Source organism: Lontra canadensis, unplaced genomic scaffold (genome assembly GCF_010015895.1).
Source record: "Lontra canadensis isolate GAN:19392208 unplaced genomic scaffold, GSC_riverotter_1.0 scaffold116, whole genome shotgun sequence".
Classification (NCBI taxonomy): domain Eukaryota; kingdom Metazoa; phylum Chordata; class Mammalia; order Carnivora; family Mustelidae; genus Lontra; species Lontra canadensis.
Genome location: NW_022631110.1, coordinates 368,418 through 390,481, shown reverse-complemented (window position 1 = coordinate 390,481; position 22,064 = coordinate 368,418). Strand labels below are relative to the sequence as shown.

Sequence of the window (22,064 nt, the reverse complement as noted above, 5' to 3'; positions counted from 1 at the left end):
AGGACTCACAAAGAAGAGAAAAATTACCTGTGCTCTAAGGCAGAAGGTAAAATAGACTCGGGGCAATAAACTGTCTTCAAAAATGGTCATTCACGGCCCAATAGGCCCCGAGACAAGGATTTAGGGGGAAGTAGTTTGTTTGAGGGGGGGATCCCAGGAAGCACAGGGAGAGAATGGAAGGGACTAGAAGCCAATGAAGGGTGCCATTCTGGGCAGCTGGAGCACAGGCCTGCTGGGGACACCCTGAGAGACTGGCGGGCCCATTCCAGAACTGTGCCACCAAGGCATGAGGAGGCTGAGGTGTTTCTCACAGACTCCCTTCCCTCTTTGGTTGAGAATCGTCCTCCATTGTTCATTCTGGAGCACTCCCGCCTGCTTCAAACCCTCCCATGGCCAGGTATCACTCTTGGTCCGAGAAAAACAGCAAGTCCGGGTCTGTAAGGGACCTCCAGGGAGTGCGAGGGATATGGGTGGGCCACCAACAGCAACCACGATGCAAATTCTTCTCCCGGTCCCATCAGTTTACCAAATGCATACACAGAAAATGAAATATCAGAGAGAATGCTGGTTTTTTAATATATTTCAAATTATTGGAGATAAAAAAAGAATTTCTAAGTTATCTCAATAAAATGCATTATCTTTTTTTTTTTTTTCCAAAACAGGAATTATTATTAAAGCTCAAAAATAGCATCATGGGATATGACTCATTGTATCTAAGTATAAAAATTTAATGGCACTATATTTAAATAACCTTTTATGAGAGGCTTCATACAGGGTGAAATGTTGACCTAACTTTGTAGCTTCTTGGGTCCTCTGGCCCAGAAGGTTGATCCTGACGGTGTTAGCAAGGTACCCCTGGGTGGTAAAGGAGCCCGAGACAGTGAGACAGAGGGACCGGAGGGAGACTGGGAGGCCTGGCTTCTACACCCACTTCCATAATTTGCTATTTTTGCATAAGCATGCTGTCTCAGTTTCCTTTATTTTATTTTATACTATTTCTTTAACAAAAACTTGTATGAGACTATGTGCCTGATATCTCTCTTAACACTTTTCAGGAATTAACTTTCTGAATCCCTTATAATGACGCAAGGAAGTAGGTACTACAGTGGTCATCGTCTTCTTTACAGATGGAGAATCAGCTGCCCAAGATGAACTAGGTCACCGGAGCTCACACAGCCAGCAGGTGGCAGAGCGCAGGTTTCAACAGAGGTCCTGGGCCCAGACCTTAAACCATGAGACTTTCAGATCTCCATCTCCTAACTACTGATATCAACCTTACTTGCTATAACGAGGAACTAAATGAGGTGTTTCAAAAGCACTTTGGAAACTAGGAAGCACGATTTAAATAAAAGGCTATCGCATTCCATGAAAAGAAATGACTATCCCGGGACACCTGGTTGAGATTTCAACAACATCCCCTCAGCTCCGTTATGAACAGAAATAACAATCATGCTAATGGTACACTCACGTTTTTGACTAGGAATTCTAACATTTCATAAAGAAGTCAATACCTTACCTCATTTCATCATTATAAAAATTATATTTAATATATCACCGGAATCTGTGATATATTAAAAGTAAATATCCTTGTCCCCATTTTAAGATCAGAAAACCGAGACCGTAGAGTGATTTGCCCAAAGTCACACAGTTGACAATGAGAAGAGCCAGGACTCCCAGCTCAGACATCATTTCAAATTTAGTGCTTTTGAACTTGTCCTCACTATGAATAGTGCTACACTAAATGCGACCTCCAAAAATTAACAATAAAAGAAAGAGCAAAGAAAAAAATACAATGAAGGAAAGGACAGTGATTATTTAATAGGGCATTTCAGATTGGGAATATGAAAAAAATCCTGGGGGTGCATGGTGGTGATAGTTATACAACCATGTGAATGTACCACAGAATGCCACAGAACTGAGCACTTAAAAGTGATCAAAATAGTCAGTTTTATGTTATGTATATTTTACCACAATACACTTAGGAAGGAAGGAAGGAGGAGGGGAGGGAAGGCAGGAAGGAAGAAAAATTTAGAAGTTTGTCACCAGGCAACTTCGGGGGCATCTTAATTAAGAACCAATTGAAAAAGTTTGCTTTGAGTCAGCAAAGCTATCATCAAAGAAAATGGTCTAGACAGTGCATCTGAATGACTTTTTTCAGTTAAAAATTTTAGTATAAAAGTGCTAACAGCCTTCTCCCAAGACATCTGCCATGACCCAAACACTTCCTATTTCTCTAACCATTTCAAGCCCAGACACATCCCTGGATGTATTGAGGAAATTATTCTCCCTGAGAACAATTCTCCTTTTATATAATTTTAAAGGGCCTTGCTTACAAGAGAAGAATTTAGAGGAGGCAGCCCTGTGCATGAAGGTGAAACCATCTGGAGGAGGCTGGGAGAAGTGCAGCATCTGGTCACATCTTTACTTCTGCCAGGAGCAACAGGAACCCTCTGTCCCCCCACCCCCCGCCATGCCCACCAACCAAGCGAGCTGGGATCTGGGAAGCCTGGAGTTAAACTCTCTACTCAAAAAACCTCTCTACTTTTCTTCATTTAGACAACTGTTAGTATCCAGTGGACCCAGGGCATGCTGGAAAAGACACATATCTTAAAGACTTAAAGACTCTCAAGTTTTTTATTCGAAAGCAAATGCGCATGACTTGACAGTACCTCATACTTTAAAGCACCACAGAGCTGTGTGATTCATCTCGTATTGTTTTTTTCAGATCCCCTAGGATAGTCCATCCTGGCTAACTGGACAGGGGTCGTGGATTCCCCTAGGTTCTACTTTGATATTGTAACAGTGATTTAATGGGACGGGTAGGTAGCTGTCCTTGTGGTGAACATAGCATAATGTAGAAACATGCCAAATCACGAAGCTGTATGCCTGAAACTAATGTAACATTGTGTGTCAAGTCTACTCAGAAAACATATAGTAAAGACTCACTGCTTAATGACCACGTCAGCAAGCATGCACACACTTCTACATCAGGAGAGCAAACCAAGGATCTATGGGTCAACTCTGTCCCTCTGCCCATTTTCGTATGGCCCACGAGCTAAGAGTAGTTTCTGTTTTTGTTTTAAAGATTTTATTTATTTATTTATTTATTTATTTATTTATTTGACAGAGCTAGACACAGCGAGAGAGGGAACACAAGCAGGGGGAATGGGAGAGGGAGAGCCCAATGCGCTGAGCAGGGAGCCCGTCATGGGGCTTGATCCCAGGACCCCGGGATCATGACCTGAGCCGAAGGCAGATGCTTAACGACTGAGCCACCCAGGTACCCCAGGCTAAGACTAGTTTTTATATTTTAAATGGTTGGGAAATGGTCAAAAGAAGAATCACATTTTGTGACATGTGAAAAGTACATGAAATTCAAACTTCAGGGTCAGTTGGTAAGGTTTCACAGCAACACAGCTATGCCCATTTTCTTACATAACATCTAGAGCTGATTTCATGGTATAATGACAGTGTCGAGTGGTTGCGACAGAGACCTTATGGCCCACAAAGCTGAAAATATTATAGGGCCTCTTGACAAAAAATGTTTACTGGTCCCCAGCCTGTGTGCACTGAATGCGTGAACACGGCTAGCATTTCTATTGTTCTCTGCCTGTTTATACGAAAATTGCTGTTTCCTTCTTTAATGGAGGAGAGAATCTGTCTTCATTTTACACAGCACTCTGCCTGTTAGGCTTATTAGTTTGTGATAATAAGACAACAGGCCACTGACCTTTGCCGTTGGTCTTCCAGTGCTAAACGCTCATTGTCCAGGATGCTTCGTCAATTTATCGGCACAGGTAAGTGCTAATTTAGTACCTCGGGCTCTCCTTGGCACTATGGACATAAAAATCCTTGACCACAAAGGACTTAAAATCTGTTTGGGGAAGCAAGCTAGGCCCAGGTAAAGCCCTAAAAGAACAGAATGATATTTAACATATTACATTCCCCTTCGTGAGGCGCTCTTAGAACAGACGATGGTGGGGGGGGTCAGTCTGCGAAGTGCTTTTATCATGGTGCAGATATGTGAGTACATGTTTAATGACAAACCTGTTTTCTGTATAATTATGGAATTTAAAACTTACAAGTCATTAAGTCCCATTCCCTTCATATTACAGAATGGGAAACTAGTGCCCACAGAGGTCCCACGGTTGGTTAGCTGAGAACCAAGACTTGAACCTACGTCTCTGGATCCCCTAGTTAGTTATATTTGACTATCGCTCTTCAGTCTCAGGTCTTTTTAAAGCACCAGTAAAGAATACTTTAAATATTTACTATGCTTATCTTCATCCTGTGGTACTTGTTTCCCTCAAACCATCATTTCAACCTTCAATTGCACCTCTGCTGAAAAACGTAGGAAAGAAAAGATGTCAAATTCTGATTTTTCTATTCTTCTGTAGTGTTTCTGATCATTTAAAGTAGGAGGGGAGGCTTCTACTGCATGGCTCAGTCATTTGAGCGTCCGACTCTTGATTACAACTCAGGTAGTGATCTAACGGTCATGGGATCAAGTCCAACTTCGGGCTCCGCACTCGACAGGGAGTCTGCTTCTCTCCCTTTCCCGCTGCCCGTCTCCTGGCTTGACCACACATGCACACACACACGTGCTCTCTCTCTTTCTCCAATAAATAAATAAATCTTTTTATTTTATTTTATTTATTTATTTGACAGAGAGATCACAAGTAGGCAGAGAGGCAGGCGGGGGGTGGGGGGGAAGTGGGCTCCCTGCTGAGCAGAGAGCTGGATGCGGGGCTGGATCCCAGGACCCTGAAATCATGACCTGAGCCGAAGGCAGAGGCTTAACCCACTGAGCCACCCAGGTGCCCCTAAATAAATCTTAAAAAAAAAGTAGAAGGGGAAAAGAATAAATAATAATGAAATTCTTAAAAATCTGTTTTGATTGACATTTATTTAAAAAGAAGCATTTCCCATAGGCTCTCAAGGAGAAACTACTGTAATTTTGTTCTTACATAATTTTGTATTATTTTTTAATTGTGTCTAACATATTTCTCAGAGGCCCAACCCTGCTATAATGAAACTGTCTGATAATTAAACAAAACACAACAAACAAAAAATACCACCAAAGGGGGAAAAAAAGAAACCTTGAAAAGCTTGAAGTCGACCTGTAGTCATTCTATTTATATGTAGACAGCATAAAGAAATAAGTGAGTCACATGAACATATTATTATTGTCACAATACGTTCTTCTCACGCTGGAAATAACTTTCTTTCTGTGATGCACTTCGCATTTTCTTCCTGCTTTGTTCCTATGTACCTTTAGCTATTCCCACTGGCCAACTGGTCTGAGTACAATACAGAAAAAGAAAATAAAGAAGTAAAGTTTAAAGAAATGTACCTCAGGAACATTTTGGCTCTTTCCTTGCCGTGAAATTTTAGCTGTTACCAATCACTGCATAACTCAATGTCGGCTCTAGCTCTTGCTTATGGGGCCTAAGAGTCCTGACTTAGTTGAAAGGTCCCAGAGGTTTGGAGGTACCTCCACCACTTGGCAGTGTCCACTGCTGCGGGCCTCAGCCGAGAGTCCCGACTTACTCACTTTGAAGTTAGCCAGAGCTCACTTCTCCGAATCTAAACTGCTAAGACAATGTGAGGCTGTGGGTGCTGGTCCCACAGGCCCGACTGGGGAGTTCTGCACTCTTCTTTAGAGGATCTGGGATATGAATAGCTTCGAGGGCAGCAGATCAGGTCTTTAAGAGAGGTGGGATGGGATTTTCCACTTCTGATGATGGCAAAGCAGCTTGTTGCTGAGTAACTCTCCTAAAATGAAAAGTTAGAAGATCTCTTTGAAAACATCAGAAAAATACCAAGGCAGTGAGGATGTGAGGGGCCAAAATCCTGGAAAGAAGGGATGCATAAAGAGATGAAGCTATTAGTACCATTTTCCCCGTAAGGCATTTACCAAGTTGCAAACAGCAGCAGAGAAATAAAGTTGAGCAGAGCTTCTAGCATTTTTAGGAGGAAGGAGGACAGTCAATGGAGTTCAAGGCCCGCCAAGGAGAGGAGGCCAGGTAAACGCTCCAAGCACTCAGTTCGTATTCCCAAAAGGGGAACACCTTAGTAGGATGGGTGAACTAATTCTTGCAAAACCAAAGCCCGGCCTCTAATCTGCTCAGTCCCTGATTGGGTCAGATATACTGCCACCTCTGATGATCTGCAAGAAGCAAAAGCTAATCTTTTCTGGAAGATGATAATATCCAGAGCCTCAAATTATTTACAGTTCTTCATCTACAAAAATCAGGTAGTCAAACAAAATTGCCTTGTATACCAGGAGGCAAAACAAAATGGCCAATAAACAAGAGAAGAAAATTTGTAATAGAAACCGGCTTATAGAGCTTCTGCATGTTAGAATTAACCAGATAGGGATTTTAAAATATATTGGGACTCGTTCAAGAAATTAGATGACAAAATGGAACCAAATGGAAAGACTAGACACAGCTGAAGAGAGGATTCATGAGTGAAAATGGCCACAGTGAAGAACAATGAGAAAAGAAGAAAGGAAAATGCAGTAAAACATAGGAAATTTATGGGACATGGTGAAGGAGATTGTGTTTAAAACAGTTTCTAGAAACAGAGGCCTGACCCTAGGATGACATTTTCTGCCTCAGTAAAAGCAAAAAACAAGCAAAGGAGGAAGAAAATTTGAAAAGCTTAAAGTTCACCTGTAGTAGTCTGTTAATACCTAGACAGCATAAAAAAGGAGAGGAAAAAGAGAATGTGACAGAAGCAATATTTGAAGTTGTAATGGTTGAGAGCTTGACAATACTGGCTAAAATCTGCAAATCACAGATTTAAGAAAGGCTATGACTCTCAAGCAGGAAAAATACAAAGAAAACCACAGCTAAGTGCATCATGGTAATGCTGCTGAAAACCAAAGATAAAAAAATCTTAAAATCATTCAAAGAGCAGCAAGTCTATAATTCTAAAGAAGCACCAACAAAACTGACATCTGTCATCATAGTGGAAGTCCACGTACAATAAATGCAGTGTCAAAGCGTGAAGGCTCAGAAGTACTGGCCTAGAATTCTATGCCCAGTGAAAATCTCCTCCCCAACTGACATCAAAGAAAGGCATTCTCATACACACCAAACCAGAAAATGTATCCCCATTAGATTTACACTCAGTAAAATACTGAAGGGCATTCTTTGGGCAGAAGTAAAATGATCTCAGGTGAAGTCAGAGTTGCAGGAAGAAACAGAGAACAGCAGGAAAGGTAAATACAGGAATAAATTAAAATCTAAAGGTAAATATGTGAGTAAATGTAAAGTATGTGTAAACAATGAACACAATGAGTTGTGGGTTTTAAAATACAAAGAGAATTAAAATATAAAAAACCATAACTCCCTCCACCCTACCTCCCACAAAAGGCAAGAGGGAATTAAAGTGTCCTGGGGTGCCCGGGTGGCTCAGTGGGTTAAAGCCTCTGCCTTCCGCTTGGGTCATGATCCCAGGGTCCTGGGATCGAGCCCCGCATCGGGCTCTCTGCTCTGCGGGGAGCCTGCTTCCCTTCCTCTCTCTGCCTGCCTCTCTGCCTACTTGTGATCTCTCTCTGTCAAGTAAATAAATAAAATCTTAAAAAAAAAAAAAAAAGAATTAAAGTGTCCTTCCACTGCAATCTTTGAATTGTCCTGAAAGTAGGAAAGTACTAATTTATAGCAAATTCTAGTAAGTGAAGGATACATGTTTGTAAACTCTAGGGTAGCCCCTGAAAGAATACTAAGAAGAGAATATATAATTAAATTCATGGGGAGGTGTAGAATAATTAAAATATTTCACTAATTTAAAAGAAGGCAAGAAGAAAGGGAGGATAATGAGACAGGTGAGACCAATAACAATCAAATAATACAACATGGAAGATTTAAATCCAAATATATCAGCAAAGTCGAATCTACCAGAGTGTCTGTGTTTATAGGACAGAAACCTGTAGCCAAGTTACAAAGAGCAAAGACATTTGTGTGAAATGACTCATGTTATGCATATCCTCAAAATGCCAACATTGATGAGGAAAACTTAAAACTTATAATGCAATGGCATTCATGGCAAACAGGTTAATGGATATTAATTAAATGAGCTCTTAAGATTACTCAAGGCACAAAATTTTAAATACTGTGAAACTGTATAGCCCATATAGGAAAGAAATTTGATAGTGGGTTTCTCAAATAATCTTAATCATTATACAATAATCCTAAATAATACTAAACATATATGACATAACCAGTAATGACTTATGGAGCTGAAAGAAACTTTTCTAACTTCTTAATAATAAGCCCATTTTAATCAACCATGCTACAAGTCTGACTCATCTTTCTCATGTCTCTACAGAAAAGGATATCACCAAACCATTGCCATTTTAAGAGGAGACAAATGAGGATGAACCCAAAATACTTAAGAAAACAAGCGTGATGGTCATGTGTCAGGCAATGAATAATAGATAATATGTTATTTTTCTGGATTTTGTGATGTTTGTAGAATTTATCAACTTATTTACATTTTTAACACTGTGATTTCTAAATCTAATATTTTTCTATATCTTTTAAAACAGCCACATTTCTACCTAACTTTGCATTCATAATTTTACTTGTTTTTTCTTAAAAAGCATCCTCCGGGGCACCTGTGTGACTCAGTTATTCAGCGTCTGCCTTGGGCTCAGGTCATGATCCCAGGGTCCTGGGATCGAGCCCCACATTGGGCTCCCTGCTCGGCGGGGAGCCTGCTTCTCCCTCTGCCCACCCCCTCCCCGCGTTGGCTCTCTTGGGGAAAAAAAAAAAAAAGTCATCCTCCAAATAGTTCCCATAAAACCTGGATAAGGTCTTTTCATCTAGAGTTGGGATGACTGTTCTGCTGCAGTCATTCTGTTAACCATCAAAGGAGATGAATATAGGGGCACCTGGGTGGCTCAGTGGATTAAACAACTGTCTTTGGCTCAGGTCATGATCCCAGGGTCCTGGATCGAGCCCTGCATCGGGCTCCCTGCTCAGTGGGGAGCCTGTTTCTCCCTCTCCCTCTGATTGCTGCTCCCCTTGCCTGTGCTCTCCTGCTGTCTGTCAAACAAATAAATAAAATCTTCCCCCAAAAAAAAAAAAAAAAGGCGGAGATGAACATGATTCACAAACCATAATCCAGCCTTTCAGGTTCTCTCAGTAGGACCTACCAGAATTCATTCATTTCTTTACTCCTTCCTTCATGTTTCCATCCACTCATGTATTCAACACTTACCAAGCCTCTACTGCAGGTTAGGGATGGTTTTAGTATCAGAGAATATGCTACTGAATGAGATAGCCTCCCATTTTGGGGAGGGTTCTATTTCTAGTGGTAGAAGACAGAAAATAAACAAGTGAGCAAATAAATGAACAAAATAATTCTCAAGAAAATAATACTGGATGATATTTACCTAACAAAAATGAAGACATTCATCCATACAAAATCCTATGTGAACATTGATGACAACTTTATTCATAATCACCCAAACTCAAAAACAACCCTAATGCCAGCTGACTGAAGGAGAGATAAACCAACTGGTATACCCACGCAGTGGAACACTACCCAGCAACAAGTAGGAATGGGTTCCTGATACACACAACAATGGGAGCTGAAAGAAGCCAGACTTAAACAACTATACACCGTATTATGTCATTCATACGCTATTTTGGAAAAGATCAGTGGTTTTCGGGAGCTGAGGGTGAAGGAAGGGGACAGACCACACAAGGACATGATAGTATCTGGGGTGATGGATGTTCTGCATCTGGACTCTAGTGGTGGTGGTTACCTACTGCATAAGTTTGTCAAAATTCAGAGAAATGTACACCTAAAAGTTTACTGTACATAAGTTACACCTCAATCAACCTGAAAAAGGAAACTGGATGATGGAGTAGTGTTGGTCATTCCTTTAGAATGAATGGCCAATGAAGACCTTCCTTAGAAAGTGATATTTATTTATTTTTTTAGAAGGCGCAGAGGGGCAGGGGGAGAGGGAGAGAGAATCCCAAGCAGACTCCAAGCCTGTACAGACCCCAACGTCGGGCTCAATCTCACGACCCTGAGATCATGACCTGAGCCGAAATCAAGCGTCAGGCTCTTAACTGACTCAGCCACGAAGACACCCCTATAGTGGGGCACCTGGGTGGCTCAGTGGGTTAAAGCCTCTGCCTTCAGCTCAGGTCATGGTCCCACGGTCCTGGGATCGAGCCCCGCATCGGGCTCCCTGCTCAGCGGGGAGCCTGCTTCCTCCTCTCTCTCTCTCTCTGCCTGCCTCTCTGCCTACTTGTAATCTGTCAAACAAAAAAAAAAATTAAAAAAAAAAGACACCCCTATAGAAAGTGATATTTAATGTGTAAAATGAAATAGCAGCCTCTTAGAGGTTCCTAGACAAATCAGATCATTTCAGGTAGCAGCAAATATCAGATACTAATCAGCAGAATTTCAAAGATGACTATAAGAAACAAAATCCCTTGTTCCATGACTGGGAGGTAGAAAGAGAGGAATGGAGAATTTTTTTTCTTTTATTCTGCAGAACATGTGTTTTAATTGAGAGAATTTATGCAAACCCTACACACCAGGAGGATTTACAAGTGCAAAAATGCTAATTTAGTCTATTTTTCAAAGGATGTTATTGACAAGCACAGTTCAAAAAACCTCACCAGGAAGCCATTTCAGGCTGTTCAGTATGTTTCACGATCAAGTTTGTGCTTTTTTTCCTTTCTGCCTCCATGCATATTAAGTTGCCAGGAATGATACTTAATTAATCACACGTAACTTTAACACTTTCGAAGATAATGTGTGAGAGACAAGGTCAAAATCCTTTTTTGCCCTTCTGTCCACAGCACTCCAGTTGAGAGAGCCTTGCTGGGAAACCCCACTTCCGCTGCACCTGCCCTCTGGGCACCCCAGAGTCGGCCAGCATCCGTGGCAGATCCATCACCCTGAGGAAACACAAGATGAGTTTCCTTCCAGAGAGGCAGTATGCCTCAGAACAATCATACTATCGAGAAGTGACGAACTGGTGACTCATGTAAGCCCCTCCAACAGAGGGACTTTCTGGAAAAGATGCTTTACAAGAAATTAAATTGTCCTCTCTTGTGCGAAAGCGTCCATCTCCTTGAAATCAATGAAGCTGGGCCTCTAGAACATTAGAGGAGCCTCTGGCATCACTGGGGTGACCTCCTTAGGAGGGCACCACTTTGGGGCTACTCAGGTTATCCTCCCTCAGAACAGTTTGGTTTGGAATCAGAAGTTCCCACTGTCCAGGGAAGGGAAATGGAATCAGACTGTGTTTTGATGGTGCATAAAGAAAAGCTTCCAGTTCCCCTGAACGCACTAGGACTTAAAATGAGGAGAGCAGGATTACAGTATGACTGTATTCTGAATCTGCTGTGACAAGGCCAAATTCCATCTTTTGGTCTCTGCCAAACAAGGGTTTGAATTTTAAGATGACTTCTACTTGTCACTGCTCAAACATCAACCAAGCTATGGTTATCGTCCTCTTACTTGATGTACCGTAGGCCCGGGTGTCATAGAAGGCACAGACCCCAAGGAGCTTCCCACATGATTAAGGATATAGAAAACACATCTACACAAAGGACCCAGTAATACAATGCGGGACCAATTGGGTATTTCATAGTACAGGCAAAAACATCTTGAGAATGGAAAAATCAGTGAAAGCAAAAGATCAGGGAATGCTTCATAGAGGAGAAGTGACCTGAACTGTGCTTTGAATGATTCATAGGATTTGGATAGAGGGAGGGAATGGAAGCCAGCTCTTAAGGAGAGGGAAATAAAGTCAGAGAGGGGAGAAGTCAGAAGGCACATGTGGAAGCAATGAGAAGAGTTTAGCTAGAGGGGGCCTGGGTGGTTTAGTCGGTTAAGTGTCCGACCCTTGATTTCTGCTCCATGATCTCAGGGTTGTGGGATCAAGCCCCCTATTGTTGGGCTCCATGCTGGGTATCGAGCCTGCTTAAGATTCTCTCTCCTTTTCCCTCTGCCCCTCCTCGGCGCCCCACCCCCACCCCGATCGCACACCTGTGCTCTGTCTTTCTCTCTAAAAATTAAAAAAAAAAAAAAGGATTTTAGCTACAACAGCGTTTGTTCTGGCAAGCCTTGGGATAGGAAGATAGAAAGACAGACTGGCAGATGGAAGAGGGCCCAGCAAAAGAAAATGGAAGGATCAGAGAGAAGTTCGTAAAGCAGACCTGGAAGTTGAACCACACATGTATTCTTCAGAAGGTCTCAAACCCTCATCAGTGGGATGCCCCAAATCCCCCAAGTCTGTGACTGGGATTGTATTAGGCTGCCTGGTTTCTCCCCTCTTCATTTTTGGTATCTTCTAATAGAAGATATTTGACAGACAGGAATAGCCCGTGCAGCTAGTTCAACTAGTTCTGTCCAACAGAACTCTCTGCCATGATGGAAATGTCCTGTATCTGCACTGTCCAGTAGAGTCACATGTGGTTACTGAGCCTTTGACACGTGGCTGGTGTGACTGGAGAACAGAATTTTTTGTTTTACTTGGTTAGGGGCTAAGATGCTGGACCATGAAGCCTAAGATGGCAGGAAAGGCCGAAAGTCCATTAGCTCATAAATGCCTTGCAATTAATTCAAACAATCTATACTTCAAGAAGTTTATGTAAATGCAACTCTTTCCTGTTTCTTTATACATTGCCAATCACAAGGTAGGGGAAGATATATGAATAGTGTTTTCCATGAAATCAAGGAAGGATCACAATTATAGTGTAACTCCTCTATCCATCTGCCTTTAAGATTCATTCGGCCAGTTCCATTCCAGCAGAACCTGAAGCAGGCACAATATAACTTGGGCATTATATGCTGTCAACATTACATCTAGTTTTAAACTTTACATTTATTGGAAAAGAAAACACAAATTCTCCCAACCCTTCTCCAGTTGAGGGCCCAATTTTGGTCTTAAACTCCATTTACATAACACTGAGGCACCCAGTATGGAAATGGGCATCTCATAGGAAAGACCAGTATGTAAAAAGTATATCCATCCATCCAATCATTGTCCATCCTTCTACCCATCCACTCATCCAACCACCTGTCTTTTCAGCTGTCTGTCCATCCTCACATCGTCATCCCCTGAATGCATTCACGGAAAGGTTTTTCTCACATTGACTCAAACAGGGAGAGCTTCATAGAGAGGAAGAGATAAGCTGGTGACTGTATGAGACATTTTAAAGAATATGCTTTCCGATGAATTCTGAAAAAGGAGAAGAAGAAGAATGAGAAGAAAAGTATGGTTTGAGAACGAGAAGAAGAAAGTATGATTAAAAGTAATTAATCAATCAATGTTTACTGATCACACACTTGGTGCCAAGGAATCATGTGAGGCACTGTGGAAGATAGAGGAATATATAAGAAATTTCCACCCTCGGCATTCTTTTTTTTTTTTTTTTTAAGATTTTATTTGACAGAGAGAGAGTGGGTGCACACAAGCAGGGGGAACAGCAGGCAGAGGGAGAGAGAGAAGCAGGCCCCCCACTGAAGAGGGAGCTCGATGTGGCGCTCGATCTCAGGACCCTGGAATCATGACCTGAGCTGAAGGCAGAGGCTTAACCGACAGAGCCATCCAGGCGCCCCTGCCCTCAGCATTAATAACCTACTTGAAAAGTTAATGCGGTGAATATACGAAAGGCTAAAAAGAGACAAATGAGTGAAATACTTCCAAAGAGCAAAATGAAAGAAGTCATAAGTTAATTCATGTCTCAGATAATAAGCTTTATGTTTGGGGGAGTGCTAGGAACTCGGGGCTAGAATGGTCCAACTTAGGGTTTTAAGGAGGAAGACTGAACCATATTCTGAATGACAGGCAAGATGATAGATAAGAAAACATTTGGAGGGACCTTAGAAATAATCGAGCTCAACTCTCTTTACAGATGATTCAACTTAAGGTCAGAGAGCTAAGTGACTCAATCCGACTCCTTTCAACGGGGAGTAATGGCAGCAAATAGCCTAAAATGCAGGACCACTGATGCTCATTCCAAGCCCGTAGGTCACCTGGGGAGTAGCATCTTCCATGCAGGGAAGGAGAAAGTGTTCTGGAGAGTGGGCGGGACACAGCATCAGCAAAGGAAGCAGAGCCAGGAATTTAGTATGAGGTATGAGGACATTGGTGCATGTCTAGGGGAGGAAAGCATGGAAGGAGAGGGCGAGCAGGGACCGGAAGTGAGGGGCTTGAATGTAAATCTGCAATTAGTCAACTGTGTGAGACCCAGCGTTCTGGTTTCTGCGACTGCCTTGAAGTCTCCCTCTGACACGGTGGCAGCAGCATAAACGTTTCTAGAAAACTGTTATTCCCTGCATAGTAACAAAGATTCAAGTTGGTCTGCGGGGAGGGAGGACTGCAGCGGGGAGGTGGGGATGAATCCCGGCACTGCAGGTGAACCTACGGGGGCAGGGAGGCCTGACTCCGCGGCCCTTCCCACCTCGGCACCCCTGAGGCTGTAGATTGAGGGTGGGGACTGTAGATTGAGGCTGGTTCATCCTTCTACCACCCCGTCAACTACAGACTAGCACTTTAGGAAACTCTTTGACGAAGCTTACTAAACAAATATGTACCCCCTATGATCCAGCAGGTCCATTCCCCGGCTCAAACCCAAGAGAAATAAACACGTATGTTCCCCAAAAGTCGTGAATAAGAGCACCCAGGGTGCGTTATTACGGAAACAACCCAATGTCCATCAGTATTCGAATGGATACAGAAACGGAGGCATACTCCTACAGCAGAATACCACACAAGAGTTAAGAAGAAACCATTGCCCTGCGCACCCACACAGTTGACCCTCTCAGACATGATGAGCATAAGAACCATGATGCCCTTTATATGCAGTTAAAGAACGGACAAAAATAATCTGTGTTAACTGAACTCCGAAGAGTGACTGCTCCTTTCTGGGGCTGGGCATTCACTGGAACAAGGCACAGAAGAAACTCCTGGGCGGCCGGAAGTGGACTGTATCTCCATCTGGGTGGTGGTTATGTGGTTACGAAGACATAAGTAAAAACCCCATTGAGCTATACACTTGTTCACTTTACTGTATATAGATAGTAACTTGTTGAGAAAAAAGGAGTATGTGTGTCTCTGTGATTGCCCTGCCATCCTCATGAGGTTACTGTAAGACCCCGATAGCTTTTAAAAATGAGATTCAACAGGTAAGTACAGGCTTACATGATTTAACTAGCTCAGTACTTACTCTTGTCGAAATTGATTACATGCACTACCTGTGACTCACGGGACTCGTCAGCTTTTTGAAACCTCAGCGAAGCACAGAAGGTTAGGTACAGGGAAGCTTCTAGTAGGGGAAGGACACGCAGGAACTCTAAACTTGCTGGGAACACACGGGAGCTGGCAAAGGCTGCAACCGGGCTTTGGAAAGAGCCTTTCTGCCCACCGGGAACTCGGTCTGCTCGGCAACTCGGGAAGGGGTCCCCTGCAGCTGCCTCTTTACATTCCGCAGCCTCGCCTTCCTCTCCGTCCCCCCACCCTGCCCCAGGAAGCCCATAAACACCCTCTACACCACTGTACCCACCAGTCCAGAGTCCAGAATCTTACCCTCCCATCAGGAAAATTCACCGCTATCCTGAGATGCCCTTAGCGTCTGTGGAATGAGCCACGGACCTTCTGCCTGCTCCAGAGTCCGCCTGGCCCGGGACAACCGGCGAGGCTGCCTGTGGCCACGAGTACCTGGTGGGCCAAAGTTCGGGGTCAGCCAGCTGGGAATGGAGGAGGCCCCTCTGGCCGGTTCGATGTGCAAACCTTGCCTCAGGGCTCTCATTTTTCCATCTTTGAAAATGAACAGTGTACTTCAGGCAGCTAACTATAAACATGTGTCTATAAATACTGATAACACTATCTTTATTCGGCCGTTACTTGACAAAGCCAGATCACGGGGGGACTGTTTGCTCCTCTATAAAATGAAAATCCACTACCGTCTGTGTTAAAATGTGGGAGTTTTCTTCAGAGCATAAACTTTCGAGAGCTGCTTCTATGCCTTTCCTGGTACGTGCTCAAATCCTCATACGTCTTTAACGGCATCACATACAGAACATTTTCGAATCAAAGCTTAAGAGTCTCTGGTTCATTGTTCTAGTTTTTCTTAATTTGACCGTATGCCCTGTGATGTTTCTGGAGTCTATACATTACTGGGTCCAGTTTCTAGAGCTCAGAAGCACGTTAGATCCAGGCAGCCATGTGTGCCAACAACCTGCACATATTTGCCAACTGGTTCACTCAAGCAAGTGTTTTTTACAAAATAGATGCTTGGTACATGCTCGAGGGATGATTATGAATCTTTAAGAATGAATAAATGTGAATTTTTAACCCACACGTTCACACAAGAAATGCAGTTCACACATACGAGTGTTGCCCAGAAAGAAATGCTGGACTCCCTCCCCTACCGACCACCCTCCCCAAAGGCACTGTATGTGCAAGTACATCAATAAAGATATTAAAATTCAAAATCAAACTTGAATGGAACTTTCTCAAGGGGGAAAAAAATCCACATAATGCTCGATTTCACTGAAGGGACACTTAACAAAAACCAGCTTTCTGGTTACAGAGAGCCAAATACAGAATCAGCTATGAGAAAAGTTAAATGGTCTGAGGAAACTAAATTTCAAAGAAATGCTGCTTATTTTCTCCTCTTGTTTATTTCTGAAAGAATATTTTGAGGCAGAAATTCGGTGGGACTTTTCTGTTCTCTGAAGCCTTTGAATTACTTCTAAGAAATGTTTGCCTGGGGTGTAAACTCTATTAGGTGTGATTTTTTTTTTTTTTCTCACCAATTAATTTTGCAGGGAGGGAGAGGGTAGGAAAAAGCAATGCTAAACCGATTTGTCTCCAGAAAATACATGTCAATCTTATGCTCAGAGGTTTTTTTTTTTTCATTTGTCCCCTTTTGTCCCACGACCCCCTCACATTCCTTTCTTAAGCCGACATGTCAAACTCAAGAAGGAATCCCCACAACGACGTGCCTGGAAGGGCATCCGAGTTCAAGAGAAACTTCCCTCTGTGCAAACAGCTCTGCCTGCCCCAAGCGGGTGGGCCCATTTCCCAAGGCATCTGCTACCCTCAGAGGGAGGGTGACTTTGCTCCAGAACTCACCTGTCCGCCGAGAGGGCCGTGAGCGTGAAGACAGACACCCCCACCGAGGTGAGCTGTATGAACGGGATGAGTTTGCAGCCAATCCTGCCGAACAGCCATCTGTCGGCCAGGTACCGGCTGGCGTCCACGGGAGCGCACGTTACCAGGAGGAGCAGGTCTCCCAAGGCCAGACTGGAGATGAACAGGTTGGGCACATTCCGCATGGCCTTCACTGTACAGAAGATCTTGATCAGCGTGACGTTGCCGATGAGGCCTATCAGGATGATGACCCCGTAGACGGCCGGGATGACATAGAAGACCCCTGGGTGGAACCAGTCGTCGTTCACGGGTACATCTGCACTGTGATTGGAGACGTTGCAGTACAAGAAGTGCTCCACTTCCAAGTTCAAAAGCAAGCAATCATTCAGAGCCATCCTCTGGGTTCCTTCCCAACCGAAAAGGGCTCTCAGATGCCGTTGCTTAACTCTGATTTTGTAGTTGGGCAAAGATGAGGCTAAAATCTAGGCTGGGCTCTTTATCTTCCTTGACACAGATACTCTGAGGACACATGCACTGTGGCATTCGGAAGGGTCTGGCGCTATTTGGATGCTGGTCCTGCTCTGGTCCTCACATGGCCAACGGAATACATGTCTAAATTCAGTAAGTTGCAACCAAACGACAACAAAAAGTCAGCCGGAATTAAACCCACTCTGTATCAACTCCTTCTACCTCCATTCTAGGCTGAGTCTCTCTGGCTGCAGTTCACTAGGAACTTTGGGCCGGCTCTTTTCATACGGCATGTCCTATCCTTCCTGATATTTCGAACCTGAAGGTTTAAAGTGGGTAGAAAAAAAACTGCACTGAGAAGCCGTCCGATCCTCTAGGCAGGATGCTCTGCTCGTCACTGACTTCACCAGCAAACAGCAGCGGCGCTGAGCCGGGGGCTCTGCGGGGGAACCGGGGCTACTTATAGACAGAGAATGCCAGCCCCCTGCTGGACACTTCCATCACTGCCCGGCAGCCGGCTCTCCCCAGACGGGAACCGGCCCGCAGACCCCATCCCGCAGATGTCCTGGGCCTCTCTATTTCAGATGTGGCCCCCTCTGAAAGGCACCGCAAACCTTGCTCATGCTGAGCCCATGAACTCAGATAGAACTCACAGCCCCATTTCTCATCTCTTCCAGTACGTTAGAATGGCATGTTCAAGTTGCTATAAAATGCGGTCTGTGTCTGAATTAAATGCACACGGACGCACGCGGAATGCCCAGGTGGGAGCTGTCCCACCAGCCCTCCCCAGGGCTCTTTGAAGGCGGGCGGCCGCTGAGGGAAGAAAACTGGGCATGGGATTTGTGCCTTAAACCTTCAGGAACTGACATCTGGGAGGGCCGAAGCTGAACACACACACACACACACACACACACACGCTTTTCCCCACAGGCCGTTATTGTTCCCTTTACCAGGGAGAAATAAAATCGAGAGCTGGCTGCATTCTCAAATCTCAAAGATCAGTAGTCTTTTCCAGAAAAATGGGATTTTTCTCACTGGACCTAAAAATTACATCAACTGGCATTTTGATGCAGTTACTCACAATTTTTTATCGAGTGCCTGCCATGTTTTGTAGCAACTTTCCTCTTATGCCCTGAGTGGGAAATGAACTGAAAAGGGCTTACAGATAGAATACCAAGGAATGGGGGAATGCTAAGATATAACTCAGAGTGGCCTGGGGGCCAGAAAAGGCTCTGCCAAGGAGGTACCGAGTTCTGAGTTTGGACCTTTAGTCAACAACTCACACAGACGTGATGAGGGTTTATCTTCAAGACTTCGGAGGAGCCTGCTCTCCCAGGAATATCACAGGAAGCCAGTTACTGATGGGTTCTGCCATTGAAGGTTTGGCTTTTTGGGATCCATAAGGAGTAGAGAAGCTTGCACTTAGCACCAGGCCAGAGGCCACCCAAAAAGCCTCCAAGCTTGTTGTCATGGTAATTTCCAACGGCCCGTGACAACACTGAGATGGCTGCCACGCTCTTCCACAAATCCAAAGGGCCTGTGCTCCCCTCAGCCAGCCGTAGAGAGTCTGACTGCGCAGGCCTGGAGTGGGAAGAGCTGCTCAGGGGAGATCACCGGTAATGAGTCAATAACCACGAGCCTGGTAGTGTTGATTCCTTGTTAGCACTATCCCTTCATAATGCTCTATATGGCTTCTGGGCTTCGATCTGGCCTTCTTCACCTACCGCCCTGGCAACTGACGTAGGCAAATTAAATGACTTGGTGTCTTCAACTTCAAGCTCCTAATCTGAAAAGAGGGGATAATTTGTGAAGTTCACTGAAAATATCCATGTTAAGATTTCACAGCGTTTGGCACATAGGAAGTGCTCAATTAATATTAGCTGCTCTTGCTATAAAGCTGTTGTTATTGTTGTGATTGAGAGAGATTAGTGTTGTGGTTTTACTCTGGAAAAGCCCAATAAAGTCAGAAGAGGGATCGACCTTGCATTAATTGGCGAGTCAGCAGCTCCTCCATTTACTTGAAAGACATCGATCCCACGTCTGCCAGTTTTCAGGCACCACGCAAGAGCCTGAGAAAAAGAATATGAAGATACAGGTTCTTACAAGATCCGTCATGATCCCAGCTACTCTAGCTCATAGTCACAGGACCTGGTTTCAAAGAATAATGCAAGAAGGGTTTTCATATAGATTTTGCAAATGCTTCTGTTTGTTTTATACTGAATTAATAACTTTGCTTCTTGCAATTGCTATGGTGGCTTTCTTCTCTGGTCATTTACCTTTCTTCCTCTCAATGATAATGACTGCTTCTGGCATTGTTTTTGGTCATCATCACTGGAGGGATAGCCTCGTGTGAATTACACCAAAACTCAGAGGAATTCACCACTTGTGGACTGGGAGAATTAGTGAGATGTCAGACCACCCAGGGTTGTCCTGAAGATTTCAAAACTGGCACCTGGCTATAATATTATATTAAACCAGCTATCTTTGGGCCTTTTGACCTTCTGAAAAATTCCTTGAGTATTGTTTTAACAGAAATAAACTCCATCTTAAAAAAAAAAAAAAGTGGCAGCAATTCAGAACCCATTCCCTTCCCAGAATGAAGCCACTACCTTTTCTCCAGAGGTGACATTTGATCTTAAAGGTTGAGTGACTGTGTGGCAGGACCTCCTGAACAAAGAAAATAGTATGTGCCTAGAACAGAGGCATAAGAGAAAGAGCATGGCAGTGGGCAGGGGACAGGTTTAGGTCCAGGAAAGTCACCTGGATTAGAAGAAAGGGGTTGATGAATGAGCTAGAGGCAGGTTTGGGTGACGTCATGATAGATCATGTATTCTTGTTAGGCTTGGTCCAGAGAGCCTATTTTTGGTTTAGAAAGAGGACTCCTGGAGGGGCGCCTGGGTGGCTCAGTCAGTTAAGCATCTGCCTTCAGCTTAAGTCATGATCCCGCAGTCCTGGGATCAAGCCCCGCACCAGGATCCCTGCTCCATGGAAAGTCTGCTCCTCTCTCCCGCTCTGCCTCCCGTGCCCCCTCTGTGTGGTCTCTAGCTGTATCTCTCTGTGTCAAATAAATAAATAAAATCTTTTTAAAAAGGAGGACTCCTGGATGTTGTTTCTCTGTCTTTAGACATCCCAGGATGCTGAGTCGTGCCTTACTTCTTAATTCCACCTGAGCCAGAAGTGTTTCTTCCCAAGTAAGTTAAGCGGATGCTGGTAGATTCTGATTTCTCACAGCTGGTGTTAGCCTTATGTGTTCCGTGGCACTGTAGGCTGTTCTAATCCTATTTTAGGAGTAAAGATGTACTGAGATACAACACCTCATGTTTTCCTGGAACAAGGATGTTTACAAAAGCTAATTAGAAAATTTTGATGTCATTTCAACTAATTAGCTGTAATGACTCTCTCCATCCCTACCATTATGTGTCACCTTCTGGCAGATCACCAGACATACTCAGACATTTGCTTAGCATTTCATTTAATGGTGAACATGAGATGCTTTTGATTTATGAAAATAACACAGAACAAATATAAGACAAAGTCCCTGTCCCTGGGGACTTGTTTCCAGATAGGACTGAAGTGTGACTCAGCATCCTTTCTTATATGTCAGGACAGGGTGTCACTTCTATTTCAGTCAAGAGAGTCACATTTTCCATTCTTCCAGAAAAGTGCATTTCCCATGGGACTTGAATATGGGGGTGGAGGCAGTGACTTGGTAGAATTGGGGAGGACGCTTGGACTTGACAGGGCTAAAGAGAGTGGAGACAGTCTCTTCCTACTAGCTGTGCATGTAGCTTTGTCTTCCAGTAGCTGGCATTCTTGGTGGAATGACAATGAACATACACAGATAAGACAGAGTAATTCTAGAGTGGGTAGAATTTACAGGTGGAGCCAGAGTAAAGAGGAGGGAATGCTTTGGGTCTTTTGAAGAGACAGCCTGCCTGGAACAAAGGTTTGGAGGGGACTAATTAATGAGAAATAAAGGAGATTGGATCTGCTGGGGAAGACTCTATTTAAGACTTCAGTTTGGACTTTAGTCTGTAAGACACTGGTTCTTAAAAAATCATTAAGACTGCCTGGGGTACTTCTTAAAAATATAGATTCTGAGACCCTACCCAAGACCTACTGAGTCAGAATCTTTAGAGGTGAAACACAAGAATCAGTATTTTTCATGACCTCTGCAGGGGATTTGAGCACTGTCCTATGCTGGAGACCAATGATGCTGGCGGTGTGAGATCCAGAAAGCCTGGCAATCAGACAGCACTTGTGTTTTCCCCTTTGTGGAGGAAGAAGGTGAGTGAGGAAGCACATTTAGGAGAGGGTTGCTGTGAGCCCTTGCTACTGAGTGTGGCCCTGGAGCCAGCAGCATTGGTATTACCCAGGAGCTCGTTAGAAATACAGAGCCTCAGGCACTGCCCCAGCCCTCCTGGATCAGAATCTGCATTTTAACAAGATCCTC

General features: G+C 43.8%; 1 protein-coding gene across 1 annotated transcript in view; it reads right to left on the bottom strand.

Moving 5' to 3' along the window:
* GRPR (gastrin releasing peptide receptor) overlaps positions 1–18,061 on the bottom strand; it is a 30,222-nt gene extending 12,161 nt beyond the window's left edge. Inside the window, exon 1 of the mRNA XM_032840832.1 lies at positions 17,126–18,061. Coding sequence (XP_032696723.1) covers positions 17,126–17,538 — 413 coding nt within the window. The 5' untranslated portion in view covers positions 17,539–18,061. The remainder of the gene's footprint in view (positions 1–17,125) is intronic.
* Positions 18,062–22,064: the final 4,003 nt, after the last annotated feature.